The sequence below is a fragment of the Panulirus ornatus genome, chromosome 62, assembly GCF_036320965.1.
Source record: "Panulirus ornatus isolate Po-2019 chromosome 62, ASM3632096v1, whole genome shotgun sequence".
Taxonomy (NCBI): Eukaryota; Metazoa; Arthropoda; class Malacostraca; order Decapoda; family Palinuridae; genus Panulirus; species Panulirus ornatus.
The window spans coordinates 4,593,761-4,615,209 of NC_092285.1; the positions used below are offsets into that span (position 1 = coordinate 4,593,761).

The 21,449-nt window shown below is 38.8% G+C and overlaps 1 protein-coding gene across 1 annotated transcript in view; it reads left to right on the forward strand.

Annotated features, from left to right (window-relative positions):
- The window catches only part of LOC139745698 (uncharacterized), a 304,575-nt gene that overhangs the window by 99,605 nt on the left and 183,521 nt on the right, over positions 1-21,449 (forward strand). The window contains exon 8 of the mRNA XM_071656135.1: positions 797-985. Within this exon, the coding sequence (XP_071512236.1) occupies positions 797-985 (189 nt within the window). The remainder of the gene's footprint in view (positions 1-796; positions 986-21,449) is intronic.

Here is a 21,449-nt window from a genome sequence, read left to right on the forward strand (position 1 = left end):
CAAAACTGCATCTTATTTCTCTCCATCGCTTTGCACCATTATATTTGTGGCTGCCAGACACATGAGTATCACTGTTGTTGGTCCCAGACATATTCCTGTGCAGTTTTGTAAGGTAGCTGACAGCTGTGAAATATCTGACAGGATATTTGTAATAGGGCAGGAAATATCAGAACATATCTCATACATATGTCGGACTCTGGCCCCATGTGTATAAATATGTATGTAGGACTGAAAGGGTTAACCCTGCTCCCATTTATGTGGGGTAAATCAGGTTTATATATCCTTTTCTTACTGCCAATGATATGTAGATGTAATATGGTGAACAATATAAATGAGTAATCTTTGAATTCATATTTTATCATTGTTTCCTTTATAATATGAGTACTTTTAGTCTTTTATCCAGTAGACAGTATTTTAGTATTTTACAGAAATTTTATTATATTGTATTGTCAGTTGGTCATGCCTCACAAAATTATGCGTAGCATAGTAGTGAGGTTTTTTATTTGATTATTCCAAGAGCCTGAATAAGTCTGCTGTTTTATTATATTTGATTAATCACCTGTAATTGATATTGAATAGTGTATGTTTTACAAACCTATAATATTAGTATTCAGTATAAGTAATGGTGTGTGAGATAACCACCCATTTGATATTTTTTCTATTTCTGAGGCCAGAACTTTTGTTAGTTTTTATTTGTAGTAGCATTAGTGGCCAGTTATAGAGTAGAAACAATTATGTATACATTTATGATGTGGCTATGAACATCTTGTTGGTGTACTAATGTATGTTCCTTTAGGGAGACCCAGGGAGTCCAGGGCCCCCGGGTCCTCCTGGACCGAGTGGAAAGGATGGACTCCCGGGTATGGATGGTCGAGATGGTTATCCAGGAGAGCCAGGCCCCCCTGGTGAGCCAGGCCCAATAGGTAACGCTGGGCCTCCTGGTCCCCAGGGTCCACCTGGCCCATCAGGACTGCAAGGCGACAAAGTGAGTACTGAACCAGTACCTACTTGCTTGATGGTCTGGCTTTACAGGTATAATGGCTTATGGTTTGGTGATTTGGCTGTACAGATTTTTAACTCTGGCATTGTAGATATTTAGTTACTTGTAGTAAAAAAGGGTTTTAAGTTTCTGTTATATTTCCTTTAGAGGTCTCAGCTAAATATTAATTTTCAGTTTTAATTGTACCCTGCACTACGACTGTAGATTTAGTATAGACCACACTATTGTTGGTGCCAGCAATGACTTGGTGCAGTGCAAGGGTGAATCCAGGAATTTGTAAAGAGGGGTGGGCGTATTAGTAAATATGCCAAATATATCAAAGATATATCACGCATTAAATTTTTTTTTTTAGTTATTTTTAAGGAGTACACTATGAGAGAGTGGTGGCAGCTGCAGTTAGAGGGTACATGCTTCCTCCTGGATTGGCCCTTCTTCTTTACAGCATTCCACCTTACCCCCTCGCCTCTTTTTTTTCACCAGAGTGCTTTTTACTGTCCTTATGACTCCAGCTTTCCTTTTTGTATTTATTAGAAAAATTACTAATTATTACCACACCTCACTTGAGTTTGCTTTTCTCCATCTTTGTTTGGCACTTCTGGTGATGTTCACATAGATTTTGTGATTGTGAACTATTCTTTCTTGGACTTTAGCCTCTACATGCACACATGAGTGTGTACAGTTTTGCTTTTTTAAGCACAGTGTTAATGGCAGCTGGTAGTTATAAAAGTAATGTATGGTGCATAAAATGTGCAGTGGGGTATACTCTTCTTCCACATCTTTTGTGCAGTTGAGTAGTGCTTTACACAGCAAAGTAGTTACTACACAATGAATGTGCATACCATGGTAAAGTGTGTGAAAGAAGAAAGTTGAAAGTAAATGTGAATAAGAGCAAGCTTATTAGATTCAGTAGGGTTGAGGGACAAGTTAATTGGGAGGTAAGTTTGAATGGAGAATAAATGGAGGAAGTGGTTTTAGATATCTGGGGGTGGACTTAGCAGCAGATGGAACTATGGAAGCAGAAGTGAGTCACAGGGTGGGGAAGAGGATGAAGGTTCTGGGAGCGTTGAAGAATGTGTGGAAGGCGAGAACTATCTCGGAGAGCAAAAATGGGTATGTTTGAAGGAATGGTGGTTCTGACAATATTATATGGTTGCAAGCCATAGCTATAGATAGAGTTGTGCAGGAGGAGGGTGGATGTGTTGGAGATGAAATATTTGAGGACAATATGTGGTATGAGGTGGTTTGATCGAGTAAGTAATGAAAGGGTAAGAGAGATGTGTGATAATAAAAAGAGTGTGGTTGACAGAGCAGAAGAGGGTGTGTTGAAATGGTTTGGACACATTGAGAGAATTAGTGAAGAGAGATTGACAAAGGGGATACATGTGTCAGAGGTGAAGGGAAGAAGGAGAAGCAGGAGACCAATTTGGAGGTGGAAGGATGGAGTGAAAAAGATTTTGAGCGATTGGAGCCTGAACATACTGGGGGGGGTGAAAGGTGTGCAAGGAATAGAGTGAATTAGAATGATGCAGTGTACCAGGGTTGATGTGCTGTCAATGGATTGAACCAGGGCATGTGAAGCTCCTGGGGTAAACCATGGAAAGTTTTGTAGGGCCTGGATGTGGAAAGGGAGCTGTGGTTTCGGTGCATTGCACATGACAGCTAGAGACTGAGTGTGAACGGATGTGGCCTTTGCTGTCTTTTCCTAGCTCTACCTCGTGCGCATGTATGGTGGGGTGGCGGCGGGAATGGATGAATATGTACATGTGTATATATGTGAAATGTATATGTATATGTGCGTGTGTGGGTGGTTATGTATATAGATGTGTATGTGGGTGGGTTGGGCCATTCTTTTGTCTGTTTCCTTGCGCTACCTTGCTAACGCGTGAGACAGCGACAAAGTATAATGAAAATATAAATTAATGATATATGTGTGTGTGTGTGTGCATGACACTGTGTAAGGAAGTGATCCCAGACTGATGTGGGTAAATATAAAAGTGGATTATGTAGTACTTACACATCTGGATGTGAGAGGACTAAAGAAGAGAAATGAGTGTTTTGGAAAAAGGTTAGTGAGTGTGTCAGCATTTCTGATGCTAGGGATTGGGTATTAGTAATGGGTGATATGAATGTGATAATGGGCAATATGGTAGTTGAGGGTATAATTGGGGGCATGGGATACCCAGTGTTATGAATGAGAAAGATGAACAGCCTCTGGATTTGTGTGCTGAAGAATGACTGGTGATTAGGAATATTTGGTTGGAAAGAGCTTCATACATATGTATACATGAGTGCATAAGAAGAATGGAAAAATTGCATTATTGGACTATATGTTTATTGATATGCATACAAAGTAGAGGCTCTTGGATGTGAGTTTTGAAAGGTATAGTTGGTAAGATGTGTGATCAGTACTTGGTGAATGCAGGGGTGAAGGATTGTAGAGGTTTTAGAAAAGAGGCAGGTTGTGAGAGTGAGTGAGCTTGTGAGAATAGGTACAGGAAAAAAGTTGAGTGTAGAATGATAAAAGGTGAAATTAAGTGAAGATAAGGGAATTGGAGATTGTTTAGATAAGCACTTCTTATATGCCCAAGAGAATTGTATGGCATGTGGAAAGTGAGAGGTGGACATGTGAGAAAGGGGAGTGAGTGATGGAATGAGTAAGTTATGTTGCTGGTGAAAGAGAAAAGAGGTTGGAATTATTTTCATGGAAATAGTTCAGGTGATTGGGAGGTGTGCAAGAGAAAGAGGCAGGAAAATGAGAAAGAGGGCAAATGAGTGGTTTGGGTGAGTGACCATTGACAAACTTCAAGAAGAGTAAGAAAATATGTTGGAAGGAGGTTGATAATACTATAAGAATAAGATAACAAATGGAAACATCTGGATGTGAGAGGACTAAAGAAGAGAAATGAGTGGAGGGAACAAATGGGGAAGTAGTAACAGGCAGAAATGAGGTGAAGAGTGAGTATTTTAAAGGGTTATTAAATGTGTTCAGGTGATGCGGTAGCAAGTGTGGGATGTATTGGAAGTGGAGGAATGTAAAGTGTAAGAGCCATGGAAAGTGGTTTGGAGAAATGATGAGAGATGGTGAAAGCAGATTGCAGTTGGATTTCTTAAGAAAGGAGGTGATTGTGTTTTTGATAGGTTAATTACCCTAGAAATGTCAGTGTATATATGGCTAATGAAGAGGTGTCAGAGGATTGCCAGAATGCCTGTGTGGTGCCATTGTGTAGAGGCAAGGATGACAAAGGTGCATTTTCAAATTAAAGAGGTATGAGGTAGTTGAATGTACCTGACAAGTTGTATAGGAGAGTGGTGATTGAAAGTATGATGGCATGCACTGAACTTAAGGCCGGAAAGGAACAGTGCGACTTCAGAAATGGTAGAGGATGTGTGGATGAAGTGTTTGCTTTCAAGATGTATGCAAGAAACGGAACTTGTATGTGACATTTATGGATCTGGAGAAAGTGAATGGTAGGGTCGATAGAGATGCTCTGTGGAAGGCGTTGAGAATATATTGTGTGGGAGGAAAGCTACTAAAAGCAGTGATGAGTTTTTATCAAAAATAATAAGGCAGTGTGCAAGTATGACAAGAGAAAGTTGAGTAGTTCCAGGCGAAGGTGGGTCTGCATCAAGAGTGTATGATGTCACCATGGATGTCTAATTCATTTGTGGATGAAGTAGGTGAATGCAAGGATCTTGGAGAGAGGAGCAGGTACGCTTTCTCTTGGGGGTGGAGATTGGCCTGAGGAATGAGTGAAAAACTGCAGTGGCTGGTGTCTTGGTGTGGGAGAGTGTGAAGGGAGAAGGTTGACAGTAAATATGAAGTACTGCAAGGTTATTAGGTTTATCAATTAAGAGGAACAGGTATATTGGTGTGTGTGTTTGGATAGAGAGAACCTGGAGGAAGTGGCATATTTTAGATACCTGGGCTGCAACAAATGGAATCATATGAACTGGAGTGAGCCATAGTTTGGTTAGGGGACAAAAGTCTTGGGCAGTTGGAGGAGTGTGTGGAAAGAGAGATCACTTTCTTCATTGGCAAATATGAGTACATTTGAAGTTATAGTAGTCCTGCCGGTGTTTTACGTATGCAAGATATGGGTCTTGGACATAAATGTGCCGGATATTCAAGTGAAATATTTGAGGACATATGTAGTTTGGGAAAGGTTATTCAAATAAGCAACAGGGTAAAAGAGAGTTTCATTAGTAAAGGGGGTATGTATGAGAGGGTTGGAGAGGATATGCTGAAATGGTCTGTGTATATGGAGTAGATGAGGGAGGGAAGTATGACTAAGAGGGTCTACATGTCAGAAGTGGACAGAACAAGGAAAAGTTAGGAAACCAAGAAGGTCAAAGGGTAGTGTCAAAGGTGCTTTTAAGGCTCAGGGCCTGAACTTACACTGGGCTACGAGGCATGCAAGGAATGATGCATATTGGAATGATGTGGTATACAGAGGACAGCATGCTGTCATTGGGCTGAACTGCAGCTTATGAAGCAGTTAGGAGAAACAGTAGGAAGGCCAGTGGTGGGCCTGGTTTCAAAGCATTGTACAAAACAGCCAGAGAGTGAATGTGAGCAAATGATGCCTGCACCTTTATCTCTTCTTGGTGCCACCTCACTAATAAAGGAAATGTTAGACATCTGTAAAAAATAATGATTGAACAGAGTGCAGTAAACACAGACTTCTGTAAAGCATACCTTATACATTTTTTTTTTTCAATGATAGGGTTCAGACTGCTCTCACTTGTGTGGAGGCTAGGGATGTTAACAACTAGGCACTGGAGCCCTTAATACAGAAATGACTACTTGATTACTAGTAATCTAATAACCTTCATCATATCCATAAGCAGTGGGATCTCCACCGTCATTTCCTGTCAAGCTCACAATGACCAGTGGTTGATATTTTACTGAACCTGCTGCATACTTGCGCCTCACACCAAGAACCTTACATTCATTTCCCTCACCACCCCATTTAGAAACATTTGACAGAAGTGGTGACATCATCCACCCCTCTGCAGACCCATTTTCTCCTGAAATTACTCATCCTCCTCCCTTCCTACACATGCCTTATTCCCTCAATAGAAACTTTTCACTGCTTCAAATAGCCTTCCTTCCACCTTCCACAGAGCATCTCAACCAACCATGTAATAGGTTTTCTCCAGATCCAAAAATATCACATTTGCATTCTTTGGCCTCTCATTGACTTTACTCCTCTACATTTTTCAAACCAAACTCCTGATCCACCCATCCTATACCACTCTTGAAGCAATGTTATTCCTTCCCAGTTTGAAGCTCTATGCATGTCACCATTTTTTCAATTACCACTCTTCAATACAATTTACCGGATACACTCAAGAAGTGGTCGGACATCCCACCAGCAGATACACTCAAGAAGTGGTCAGATATCCCACCAGCTGCCCCTCTCAGCAATTTATATCCTTAAGCCCTGCCTTAGTATGTTTGTTGAATAGGAGATTATTCAGTGATGCCTCCTTATCATTATCCCCACTCACCCTCATATTATTCTTAAACCAGGTATTCCCAATCACTAGTCCTTTTTCAGCACACAGTTCCACAGGCTATTCACCTCATTCATTTGTAGTGGGTACCTCATGGTCACCAGTTACACTCTTAAGTGCCCTCTTTCATTCAGTGCACCCATCACATTTACTCCATCCCTCACAGCAAAATTCCTAATGCAGTCACTTTGCTCCATCCAAAACACTTGTCTTTCTTTCTCACTCCTTTCACTGCAGGTGCATAAGCATGAACAGTCATCCACTTCTTGTAATCATCTTTCTGTCTGGGGCTCATGTTCCTACACTCCTTCACACATTCTCACAATTTCTTCAGCAAAGAGCTTTCCCTACTTTTGGCTATCAAACTCACACTAACCTCAGAATTTACTCTTATTACATTTCCAAACTATTCTTTCCTCTTCCGCTTGGGCTTTGCTTCTCTCACTCAGGTTCCTCTCCCCAGGAATATGACTGTGCCTGTCTCTCCCTTCTTGTTGTTTTATCCAGTTACATTCAGACACCCCAGCCTGAGCCTTCAAGGAAGATGACTTCAATGACTTCCACTCAACAAAAGAAACTTTACTTGGTATCATATATGACACATACTTGGCATTTACTCCCCACACCATAAACATCAACACAAACGTCATAAGCAAACTTAATGGCATCAGAACACTTAACAAGAAGAATCCTGTGCAATATCTTCATTCACTCCACCCTGAGCTGTGCTTTGCTTGCCTAGTCAAAAACGAACATAACAGAACTACAAGACACTCAAAACAGAGTGCTCGGAATAATCACAAAAAGTCAGCACCAGTACAATTCACCAAAACTTTTCCAACATAAGCCCACCTAAACATGCTCAGCTCCCAATTCTTCACAATAGCACTAGACTTGTCCCACTCAAACCAATTTATAACCAACCACCAATCCTCAAGCAGAAATAAAAAGCCCACCCCTGCCTCTCACTTTTGAAACGTACATTTGCAGATCTCCCCTTCTTTCCTATAACAAACACAAGTAATGAAACATATCCACACTCTAATGGTTCATTTGCAGATTTCCCCCTCTTCCCTATAATGAGCACAAGTGACAAAACATATCCACACTCTAATGACTCATTAAGTTGTAAATAACTGCCCCCATCCCAACCCAGTCTTAAAATCAGCTTTGCTAGACATATACCTATATGAAACTACTCTCATGTCCTTGACATGACACATCTCAACATGTCTGAAGACTTTGAGCATCTATTCCTTAGTAGTCCTACACTAGCCCCACAAAGACAAACACACATCATCAGTGCTGTTCTTGACATGCTGTCCTGCTCAGTGGATGTGGGTGGCTTCCAGGATATGAACCAGCTGCCTTACCTGAGACTCATACTTGAGTTTGAGATTAACCTTTACTTGTTGCAGAAAAAATTTCTTTTTGAAATGATACATTGGTATGCAGAAGTAAGTGAAGATTCTCAGAAAGGAATTGTTGTGAATACCTTTTTGTTGGCCAGATTCACTGCTGAGTGAAGGGTATAGAAGGGTTTAATTGATGCCTCCGACAGCACATGTTAAGAGAAGATAGGGAGTTTTTTGTTTTCTCTTAAACTTTCTTACACTTTACTTGTATTTTATACACAGGCACAGCAATGGTGGTGAATAACATGAGTATATTTTGCTACATTACACTACTCACATAAAAATGAGTGTTTGGGGAGGATATTGGGGGTATTTTTTCTTTGTAAGTATTCGAGCTCATTACTATTATCTGTTACTAATGTCCTCCATCACCCAAGGATTACATGAAGAGAAAACTGGGCACCGTTGTTCCTTAATTTTTTCCACATGAACAAAGGCCAAGTGTAAGAGACATAAGACATGCAGGTCTAGCCTCTTCCTTAAAATCACTTAAGTCACTTCTTCACATATCTAATGTTCTTATTCTTGACAGCCCTCATAAGGTGGTATGGATGATAAATTGTTCCTCCGCATCATTTAGGTCATCCAACAAATTCTGTATTTTCCATGGGGACACCATGTGCATACAGTCTACAGGTCAACAGCCATGAGACTATTATGATGGTGGTTTTTGGGTACTAAGGAGAACAGTTTTATTTCCATGCTTGTATGGCTACAGAAGAGACCTCTGTAGTATTTCCTTCAGTAAGTCAGCTGGATATTTAAACAGGTGAGAAAAATTAAATTGTCCTGTGATAGTGAAAGCCATCCTCTGTTAAATTGTCAGGTGACAATCGGAGCCTTTTAAGGATTACTGCATCACAGACATATCCACTGCTCTTCAGAAGTATACATATATGTGTGTGTGTGTGTGTGTGTGTGTGTGTGTGTGTGTATATTAGAGTGATTAATTAACTGTATATATCTGCTTATTCATTTTTTGCCGTACAGACTTTTGAATATTCCATAGCTGTTTTTCTTTTCCTCTGGTGTAAGGTATTTTCACGTGTATGTTGGAAATGTTTCCTACATCATTCCTGACACTTCTGTCACCCAGTCTCTTGTAATGCCCTTTGGTTTTGTAGTTCTTTTGGATTTTGAAATAGTAATTAATGTTATCATCAAGGCCCTGTAGGAATATCAAGGTGTTTATGATGGCCTTTTACCCTCCTTTCTTTGACTGCGTATTTTAAGGAATATTTTATTCTTGTGACTCATTGTTCCCAGTTCTGGTGCTTTTTTTGATCTCTTCTTCTTTTGCATATGTAGCAGTGCTGTATTTCTTTTAGGTGAAATGAAACTGATAAACACAGAGCATAGGTCAAATCTTCTTCATAAATAGCTTTCTAAATCACCTTGTCCATGTGTTGGACAGAGCCCGAAAGTATAAATCTTTTCTGTTATTTACTTTAGTCAAACTGGATATACAGTCTAGAAATTCAGACATTCTTACAGAAGTCCAGTAACTCAGAGGGCTGAGCCTTAGTACTTTATGTGTGTATTTTTATTGTTTTATGTATTTTGTCCATGGCTAATAAATGAGTAGTGGTAGTAGCAGTAACTAGTACTAGTAGGGATTTCTGGTAATATAGCTTATTAGTCATTAGAAGGTCCTTTTTACATGAAATGGTTCACCTCATATGAAAATCAGAGTCTTGTCCATTCTTATCATCTTTGTTACCATACATCTGTTTGGGTTGAATTTCACTAACTATTGATTTGACCAGTTTTACATTTTTTCATTTGTCTCTTGTAATTTGTTGTGCCTCCTAATCCTCAGTACTTCTCTGATGATTGGTACACTAATTATTACTTTCCACTTTACATTGAATGATGTCCCTGACATGTTTTTCACAGTCACACAGATAAGTAATTTTCATTCTTTCACCATTTTCACTCTGTTTAAGTGCTCCTCTTGCACCGGTCCAGCACTCCTACTTCATCAATCTTCTTTGGTAGTCCAAAAGAACATACAATGTACACACTTGTGTTTCTTTTCCAAGATACTGTTTATTTTATCATAAAAGTCAAAGGTGTTACTAGACTCTTACCTGCTTGTGGTTTTGCTATGAATGAAAAGTCACATTCAGAGTACAATATCATCAAAGAACTTATTCCATAGTAGTCCATCCTCTCCCTGCTAAAGATTGTAGTGCAGTTTTGAAGCTGCAAAAACTGCTGGAGAAGGGGTCTTTAGGGTAACATAAAAAAGATATTAGAAGTCAAAGGAATATGTTGTCTGCAACTTTATCCATTTGGCTGTATGTTGTCTTCAAGTTAAGGAGTTCTTACTAGAGTAAGTCATCTATATCTGATTATCATCAGCCACATACAGATCGTGCTTTTAAGTAAAAAAGTACTTACCACCTTTCAAATCTCCATGTTGTTGACATATTGCCTTCTTTGTTTTAGATCCTGAACATCCTTTGTGACTTGATTTTGTATTTTAGATTTTTTTTTTATTTCTGTGAAATATTATTCAACCCTCAAGAGTTTTTCAAGTCTATTTTCTTCGCATACCTTTTCTTACTGTGAAATATCATCCAGAAGGGTTTTGCAGGTATAGTTCCCTTCTAAGCCTTTGTGAAGTGTCATCCAGTCCAATAGAGTTTTGTAGGACTAGCTCCTTTGCAAGCATTTCCTTACCGTGAGATATCATTTAGTCCAAAAGAATCTTGCTAGACTAGCTTCTTCACCGTACTTTTTATGTCCTAACTTTTGATGTCACTGCTTTACAGACTTAATTTCACTCATTTAGTGGTATTGGGGCCTGTGCACACTTTTTGGTGAACTTGCTGTGAAACTTCACATTTAAGTCTTTCCATGTATCTTTTGAAATTGTTGGTATTAGGTACACTAATGAATAAATTTGGGACAAACAGCTAAATCTGACTGCTAAAGTAAGGTGATCCTAAACATGAGGGAAAGCAATGATTACTGCAATGAACAAATGACATTTGCATTTGAGGGACACAGAGGCACTCCCTGCACTTCACTGCTATAACTTATCAGAAGGCAGGCACTCAATTGATGCTGTATTTTACCCTGTGACTCCAGACGGAGTTATGTTTACACAAGCCCTTACAAAGATGTTGTTATCAACATGAGAAGCATCTCCAAACAATTGACAGGTCAGGATATGAGGTATGATGTCCTTTGCAAGGCAGTGTTTACGTTACCTCTTATACTCATCATTAGTGATAATTATAACGATATGATGCGGTTGATGGGAACATTATACTTGATTGGATATCAGCAAATAAGGCCTTTTTTTTTATCTTTGTCTGGTGCTACCTTGTAGTGAAGGAAATATGAACAGGTATGAAACATATTGATAACACTAATAGTAATAAAGAAGGCACTTTTAATGAAGGAGGAGCTGTGGGACTGCTGTGAAGAGTGTAAGGAGGTGAGTTTAAGAGACCAATGCACAGAGATACCTAGAGAGATTTAAGTAAACAGTGGCATAAAATGAGAATAGATGATACATGAGGAGTGGATGAGAGTGCAGTTTAGTAATTCAAGAAAGGAATGGTAATGTTGTTGATTTGGTTTGTCAGGCTATTCAGCATTTGTATGGCCTAAGATAAGGTTCCTGAGAACTAGTGGAATGTATTTATAGGGCCCTTATGTGATGGCAAGGGGTACAAAAGTGAGTGCTTGAATTCCAGGGATATATATGTCTGTCAGATATATATCTAGTAAGGTCTGTAGGAAAGTGGTAGTTGAGAGGTTGTTGGCATAGATAAACCATCCAGTTGGAGAGTAGTGTGGATCCAGGATAGGTAGAGGGTGTATGGACCAGTTGCTTACTTTAAAAAATTTGTTTGAAAATTTTTTTTGGTAAGGAGGGTGAGTTGTATGTTGCACGTATGGATTTAGAGAAACCAAATGATAAGATTGACAGTAATTTTATGTGGATGATGTTGCAAATGTATGGGGTAAATGTAAAGTTACTGAAAACAATGAAGAGTTTTTACTGGGAGAATGATGCATGTGTCTGAGTAGGAAAGGAGGTTTAGTTGCTCTTTGTAAAGGTGGGTCAGTATCAAAGATGTGTGATTCACTATCGTTGTTTAATCTCTTATTAGACAGAGTGATGGTAGGGGGCTGCAAGTGTCTTTGGTATAATGGTGTTTAAGGTTAAGGAAATTGAATCAGTAACTTTTTGCAGATGATGCAGTTCTGGTGGCAGACTCCAGGGAGAAACTTCAGGGGCTGGTGAGGAAGTTTAGAGAGTGTGTGAAAGGAGGAAGATGAGAGTGAATATGAATAGAATTAAGGTAATGAATTGCAGCAGACGGATGATACAGGATAGGTCGAGTAAGTTTGAATGGGGAGGATTTGATGAAAGTGCAGTGCATTAGGTATCTGATGGTGGACATGGCAGCAGACAGAACCTTAGGAGCTGAAGTGGGCCATAAGGTGGGAGAGGGGTGAAGGTCCTCGATGCAGTGAGTGTCTAGGAGAACCCAGTGCCTGTTAAAGTGAAGATCGATTTTGTAAAGTAAAGTAGACCTGACAATATTGTATGGATTTGGGTCTTGGGCTCGAAATGCCAAAGAACAGGAAAGGGTGGATGTGTTGGAAAAGAAATGCTTGAAGACACATATGGTGTAAAGTGAGCTGATCGTGTAAGGAATGACAGTGGAAGAGAGAGAGAGAGAGAGAGAGAGAGAGAGAGAGAGAGAGAGAGAGAGAGAGAGAGAGAGAGAGAGAGAGATGTAGTAGTGAAGAACAGTATGATTTAAAGAGCTGAACAGGCTTTGCTGAAATGGTTTGAACATATGGAGAGGATGAGAAAGTCTGACTAAGAGAAGTTAGGGGAACAAGGGGGAGGGGTAGACTTATGATCATGGCCTTAGTGTTCAAACAGGTGAGAGGCATGCATGGCAGAGAGTGAATGGGAACATTGTGGTATATAGGGAGTGTTATGCTATTAGTAGGTTGAAGCAGGGCATATGAAGTGACCAGGAGAAACCATGGAATAGTCACTGGAGTTTAGCTGTTGATTGTAGGCTCTGGTTTCAGTGCATTATACATCACAGCAAGAAAGTGGATGTATGCATATGAGGCTGTGTGTTTGTTCTTGACACTTCCTCACCAAGTCAGAAAATATCAAATTGGTATGAAGAAAAATTGACGATGGTGATAATTGATAGGGAAAAAAGAATACTGCTCAATGTGTTCCCTGTGGGTTGTAGAAGGCAATTAAGAGGGTTGGAAGTGTATGTCTGGGAACCTTCCCTTCATGTAATACTTTCCAAAAGAAGGGACATTGTAAGGAGCCAAAGGATAATATGTCCCACTAAAGCTCAGTCATCTGTTCTTGATGCTGCCTTGCTGATGTGGGAAATGGCAAGTGTGTATGAAAAAAAATGATAGTTTATTGAATTAAGTGAAGAGTTTATTGAATTAAGTGCAGCTAATGATTGAAAATATAGAGAAAATATGTACATTATAAGCATTAGTATATAAAAAAGGGGATTATCCCTTTCTGTGTAGCTGTCCTGATATCCAAGGTAAACTCTGTACAAGATATTTTCAGATATTCAAAAAATAAAACTTGAGTTTGGTATTATGATTAACTAGAACATACTTTTCTAGTTGAAATTATATACATCTTAGCCAGGTGTAACATTGTTTATGTCTGTTCCACTGAGATGTGTGGTATTTTTTGGAGTGTTTTTTTTTCACAGATGAATGTGATTGAATATCTTATATCTTATATCTAATATCTTATAAGAATGTCATAACTTCTTAAGTTATTCTAGAACATGAGGCTGATTTACATCTCCATGTCTGGTAACAGTATATGAGATACCTGCTTTGAGGCAGAGGTGGCCATTTCGAGAAATATTACATACTTTAGCCATAATGAACCTAATAAGATTACCAGGAATATGCAGTGAAAGGTTTAAACAAACAGTCTCTACATAAATACTGGGATGGAAGTCTCCTGAATATTCACAAGTTTTGTGGTGGCTTTACCAGACTCCTCTTACTTATGGTTGTACCATGAGTGAAAAGTCACCTACGTTGAGGTTGAATCATTGGATTAGAGTTTTGTTGAGGAACTTGTTGCTCTAAAGAAGTTCATTCTTTCCTTTCTTTCCTTGCTGCTGGTTGTGGCACAACCTTGAAGCTGCAGGAGCCCCTAGAGGTGGGATGTTAGGTTGGCTTTGCTTTTGCAGTTTTAATGCGTTAGATGGGTTTAATGTGGCTGAGTTGGTGAACTGCTGCTTGGGGACAAAAGATTGCACATGGTAGGAGATGATAGGAAGGATGGTGCAGTAGCATTATACAGTTTGCCATGTTGGTTGATGAAAATATGAGTATTGAAATAAGCCTTCTGCTGGTCCGCAGTGTCTTGTCACCTGTTTGTAACTTTGGATTTATTTCTAATGCTGGCACACTTTTGATGCATAAGTGATTATTACATGACATTACATGTTACATTATTACTGTACATTATTTCTGTTTAAATAATGTTACATAGCTTATGCATGCAGAGGATGTTTATGCACCATCATTCTCATGACAGAATGATTCTTTGCCAGGTTTTGTGTAATGTTTTCTCAATTATTTTAGGGTTTACTCAATGAAACACATCCCTGGTGGCATCTTTAAGCTAACATAACAGCATCACATTGCCTCTGTATTCCTTAGAAAATTCCTAAAGAAATTTCTCTCATTTTGATGCATACCTTTCATTTTTACCATTAAGGTACAGTTAACAAGTCTTTAAAAGGAACTTAAAATCTGACTTGTGGATGCAAACTTTTAGTGTCATTAAGATGCAAACTTTAAACTACATCAATCTAATTAGTCCAGCCCCAGCCCTAAGCATGATCTAGGCTGGTTCTATATTGAAATAAATCAGGAGAACCCATAAGACAGCAGCTCAAATAGCAGTGTTCGGACTTGGAACAGTTGAAAATTGGGATAAAGTCTTAGGTAGTGATATTTAACACCTCATAGTTAATGCATGGAATGTTATTTATTCTTTTAATGATGAAAAAGTTCAGGATATTTATAGGTACTTTTTTAATCATACATATTATATACTACCCATTGTTTGTCAGCTTGTTTACAAAATCGCAGGTCAATGAATGCCATGGTTTTTCTGCTCTTCAACCTATTATTTCTTGCCTCTAAAGTAAGTTTAGTCACTTCATTATGTTTGTAGAGCATGTTATAAAGATACTCAAGGGAGTACAAGATATAAAGTTCACACTTTAGGTGCAGTTAGAGGTGCTTATTAAGTTTGATGATGATCAGAAACTCATGGTTGTAGCCAAGATCTTGGGTTTTCACTGAATCATCTATGATCATTGCCTGGAACTTTTAGAATAGACTAAGTTCAAGTTCTTCATCTAGCACTTCAGTTACAGGTAAGCAGTTGTGTAGAAATAGCATTATGATGTATCCTAATTATCTGAATAGAAGACCAGAATATGATGAACCGATGGCAACTACGGTTATCAAGAAAGCCAAGTCATTATTTAATGATTTAAGTAGGCAAGGTTTTCACTTCCAAATTTGTAAATACATTCCCTTGTCTCTTCTTTTTCCCTTTCATAATCCTTTGTGTATTTCGATTAAGGTCCAGCCTTCATATGGCCTTCTGTCTGTAATGGTAGCTTTAAAAAAAGAAGAAGCCGCCTAGGAGGAAGCTATTTGTCCTAGTATGGGATGGTTTTAGAGGTTTAGGAGACTTCAAAGTTTACATTACCTCCATATAACTGGGTAGGCTGACTCTGCTGATACTGAGGCTACATTTAAAGAAAACTATTGAGAAAGGAGGTTACATTCTTCAGCAAGAGTTTAGTATGGACGAGACTGACTGATTTTTGAAAAGGAAAACAGTACATTTATTGGTGAGGAGGAGAAGTTCTGTAGGCACTTGAGGCAGCCAAAGATTGCTTGACACTTCTGCTGGGAGAGAATGCTGAGGGAGATTTTATGCTGAAGCCCTTCTTCGTGTTTCATTCAGAAATCCCAGGCCAGTGAAGGATAATGTAAATTTGGCATTGTCTGTAATCTGGCAGTATGACCAGAAGGCTTAGGTCACCCAGAGCATTTTCCTTGAGTGCTATGCTTGCTCTTTCTGTCCACCTATAGAGCCCTAGGTCAGCCAGAACCCCTGACTGAAATGAATCCTAATTTGAAACATCACATCTTGCCTCAGCCTATGAATGAGAAGGAAAGAACAGAAAGGTCCCCTACTACATGCCTTTTTGCAAATAAGGACAAGGTCCTTATTAGTGATGTGGAACCCATCTGTGAACATGCCCTAGTGTTCTCTAAAGGGCTAACAATTATTTCTTATACCAACAGGGTGCTTTATAAAGATAGTCATTTCACATGCTATCAGTGGAAAGCTTTTTCAAAAAGCTTTGTTAAACTTTCTCCCCCTCCATCTTCTTTCAAAACAGTTGCAGAATCAAGTAATTGAGGTGGAGAGACAAACAACCCTAGTGACCTTACCTTTCCCCACACAGTAACCCTCACCTCATTCCATCACAACCTCAAGCCCTCATTACCACAATTTTGGGTAAATTTTCATTAGATATCACTTGAATGATGTGTTTCATATATATTCTCTGTTTAAGAGTTAAATATTGAAAAGCTGTGCTCTGGAGCATAACCCCTCCCCCTCATATAATGGGTTTCAGTTGGTTGTTTAACAGAAAGATCACATTGCAACAGGCTTTTCAGGAATATAACCCTGTTGCCAAGTGGATGCTTCTGATATTTATCATTGAGAATATAGAATATATTTAGAATGTGTTTTACTATGATTTTTACAGCATGTAGGATTATTCTCGTATCATTGGTTAAAGAGAGAAGGAAGTGGAATGTCACAAATCCCACGACTAGGGTTAGCATTTTTTATTGTCATGCTTGTTGAATTAATTTTCATCTGTTTTAACATTTTATCTCTCATATTTGTGATTTGTTCATTATTCAGACTCTTAGTTTCTTATTAAGATGAGGACAATTTTTGTTTTTACCATTTCTTTCAACAGTAATTTGTCATACATCCATCTGTTCACAAGAAACGGTTCTAAATCATGACTTCTTAACGATTCCAGTTTTTTTGTATGATGCTTTGTACCTATCCTTTACGCCTTCAGATTCACATTCATGGCTGTATCAATGAGAATCGTGTACTTATCATAATGTCTGTTAATTTTTTCTAGCATTTTCAGTTTATATTCTGTTTATATCACTCAGCAAATATTTAGATTTTACTGGATCTTGCTTTCATAAGAGGTTACATTGCAATTGAAAGGTCACTTTTGGCTAGGTTTTTTAATTGTCTGTAGAGAAAAGGAGACTGTTTCATAGAAGAACCTCTTATGCAAAAGAAGTCCATCATTTCCATGGTGCTGGAGTTACTGGAGCTACATAAAAGGGGTCATGCAATGATGTATCAGTGATATTTGTCCATCTGCACTTACTTACATTTTTCTTTTTACTTTTCCTTTCATGTTTTCCTTTACATGTTCTCTGTCTGTTTGCTAGTAATTATGTAAGTACGTTTCTTGGCATTCATGTTATATTATATTTTCCAAGAGACATTGGTGTTACTTCACAGATCAAAAAGTGTGTAAATTTAGAATATAAGAAACAAGCTTCGTATTTAGTAGGTGTTAGTTGTTAGACAGCCATTGACCGGTATCGGGAGGGTGAGTGACAGCTGCGGAGTGATCCATCACTTCACTTGTTGTCAGATTGCATTGTTTTGATCCAGTTAGCTGTCTTTTCTTTCTGCATCACCCACACGTGGATTGCTGACATTCTGTCCACAACTGTACAATCTGTCCTTGTCACACATAACACTTGACACTTCCCTCATTCAGCTCATTCTTCCTAACTCCCAGATCTTCTGCCTTTTGGCAGAATGGTAGGAGCAATATATAAAAGTAGGTAGGAACATTCGACAGGAGCATTAGGTAGAAATAGTTGGTAGGAACATTAGGTGAGAGCATTTGGTAGAAGTAATAGGTTGGAATGTTAGGCAGGGACATTTGGTAATAGTAGTTGGTGGGAACATTTGGTAGGAGCCTCTGAAAACTGTATTAGAGTTGCCCACTGCCATTAGCCTGCTAAGGGTGAGACGTTCAATGCTACGAAGTGGCACTGGAGTTCGCCATTTATGGACATTCTTTTGCTGTGACCACCCCTCTGAAGGAATTCCCAAAGGGAAGATGCATCAAAGGTGTAGACAGATGCCAATTTATGACTTGGAAGACCTTGTCTCACTTTTATATATTAAGTATGTGTAAATGTGAAAGAAAAAAGTAAAGGGAAAATTTAGTTTAAACTAGTGTTTCCAGCCTTAAAGCTTATCAAGGGCAGTGAGTTAAGAGTTGATAGTTGGTAGGCAGCCAGTGACCAGGGTATCAGGAGGATTGGTAATGGCTGCTTTTTTGAGCCAGCACTTCTGTGGTTGTCAGGTTGACTCCTCTGACCCAGGTAAATGTCTTTTATCTGCCTCACCCATATGTGGACCACTGGCATTGTGTTCACAAACAAACAATCTCTTGTCATACTTAACACTTGACAACACTTAACTCTCATGACTCATTCTTTGTACTCTAGATTTTCTTCCTGTGAGCACTGTGTGCTTGCCCTGCATTTTGACAAAATGATGGAAGTAGTTGGTAGGAATATTTAGACTGGAGCATTAGGTAGAATTGTTAGATATGAGTATTAAGTAGAAGTAGTCAGCAGTAACATTAGGTAGGAGCCTCTGCAAACACTGTGCTGAGTTGTCCTCTTCCAGTGGCCTGTTAAGGATGAGGCACTAAAGGTTAAGAAGTGGCACTTGAGTTCATTAGTTATGGAAACTCTATTGCCATGGTCACCCTCCTATGGGAGTTCCAGGTGGAACAGGCATCAGGGATATAGATAGATAGGTACCCAAGTTAATCCTGTACAGCTAGTTTGGAATGGGAAGGACCAGGGGAGGAATTGGGTTTTATAATAAAGTTTTGGTCATATTCAAATTGGTAAAATTTCTGAATAATTTTGTAGAAGTGTTTGTCATCAAGATTGAAGGCTCCAACTTGTGGATGCTGCTTTTATCGCAATGCCAAGAGAGGGGATTTGGAAATCAAATAGTAATGCCCATGAAAGTCTCTGCTTTAGTAGTTCAGATAAACAGTTGCATGAAATGAAACTTTTTTAGGTTCTCTAACATGTTTGGTTTTAGTTAACAAACACCAAAATTAACAAGAAAAAAAATGATAGGTCTGATTCTCATGAATGCTGCACATTTGATATGTGACCACCATCTTAAAGACATTGTACTTAGAAGATTGTAACATATTCAAAGTATAAAAAGTATAGATAATAAACCTACAAGGCAGCACACTTGCCACAAGGTAGGCAAGGAGTGTAAGTTTGATTTCAAAAGTAAGTTCATGAAGTGGCAAACACACTAGATTCTTATGTTTGAGAAAAAATGCTGAAGGTTTAGTCTAGAACAGGAGCACATCTTTATTGAGTAATTACTAAACCCCAGGATCCCTTTCATGGCTGTTTTATCCAGGAGCAGGAAAATGATGGACTCCTTTTAGGGAAAAAGTTCTCGGACAAGGCGTTTCATGGAGTTCACTATTTATTGATGCAGGTGAGTTGCAGACCATCCCAGAAAGCAGCAGTCACCCAGCAAAGAAAAAACTTATCAAAGAACATTGACAATAACTTAATTGTCCGATGAAACGAGAAAAGAGAGATAAGAACTATAGTGTAGAGAAAAATTAGATACATAATTACATGCAAAAACTCAAATATAGAACTTCAAGTACCAGTGACCTACCGAAAGCATTAGAGCATGCATACGTATTTATTGGTTAAAAAATTATTGAAATATTGAGATGTATAGGTTGATATAAAACGAGCCAAAAATCCCTAAGATAAACAACTTACATCACTGCTCTCTCAACAGATTTCTCTTCCCCCATGTTACACAACAAATTTCAGCAAGAGGGCATGCCCATGCATTCTGTATCAGGGCCAGATTGTTAAAAACTCTCTGAAAATTTGCAAAACGTTTTTTGCATAGTCACTTGATATCACCTTAAATTAGAGTACCTGGGCTGTAGTAAAACCTCAGAAGGCTTGACGCTGAATCACTTAGCCCCACTCCAATAAACTGGACACATGAATTAGTTCCAAAAATAATTCCAAACAGTGGACCTATCATGTATTCAAATTTTCTAATGAGTCCTAAGTTTTACAAGGACTTGACATGGAAACACTCATGTTTTTAGGGCATGAAAGTCATGCCTTTCCCAGTTCTGTAGTCACCACAGTTAGATTGTAAAAGCACTGGATGATGTATTTTGGAGATATATAGAGACTGTACAGTGGCCTTTAACAGTTGTAACCATGATATCACAGAAGAAGTCTTTCCATATGTACTGAAGGAATTTGCTGAAATGCTTGTCAGTTCACACAAAATCTTGTTCAGCATTTCCCTAGAGGAGAGAGAGTAGTGCCTCAAGAATGAAAGAGTAAACTTTATACTGGTCTTTAAAAATGGCAAACGAGATATCGTGCTGAATTACAGGACAATCTCACTGGCAAGTTTGGGTAGCCATGCACTAGAAAAGATGATGAGAACAATTAGTTGGCTTCTTGCAAAAGAGAATCAGTAAGAGAACTACCGGCTGACTGCCTGAGAGACAACATGGATTAAAAAGTTATGAATTATATATCTCTTAGTTTAGTGAGAGATTGAGCTCTATCTTAAACATAAGGGATGGACTACCTGGAAATGTTTGACACTTACATCAAAAGTTTTTGAGATGCTAAATATATAGGCAAGAATAAGAGGTGGCGTCTGTCATTGGATAGAAGACTAATGTAGTGGATGGAAACAAATCAGCCAGGTCAGAGGAGCACTCCCAAAATGGACTGGGGTCGCTAGTGGCTTACCACAGAGGTTTGTTTGCTCCTTTTGTACTTTATATGATGGTTGGCTCTTACATGAACATGTCTGCAGATGATAGCAGCAGCTGACATAGGGACCTAGATAAACATCAGAGTTGGTCTGATAAATGACTAATGAAATTCAGTTCTGTTAAATGCAAAGTTATGAGGATAGTACTAGCTGGAAGAAGGCCTTGGTGCAGTTATTATGTGATAGTAAATAAGCATCAGGTATCTGTATGTGAAAGACACCTAGGATTCAGCTTTGTACCTAACCTGTTGCCATAGCTCAGCTTCCCAGAATTGTTCAGGGGACAAGATAAGAGAATGTTCAGTAAGCTAACTAGAATGTACCTCTTGAGTCAGGTCAGCATACTTAAAGCACACAAATTTGATTGGAAGAGTTAGGAGAAGGATAACTAAGATGGTGCCTGAATTAAGAGAGCTTTGGTAAAGTTTAAGACTAGGGTCTGTAGATATACCCACCATGGGTGAGAGAAGAGTTGATGACAACCTCTTAAGTTCCTGAA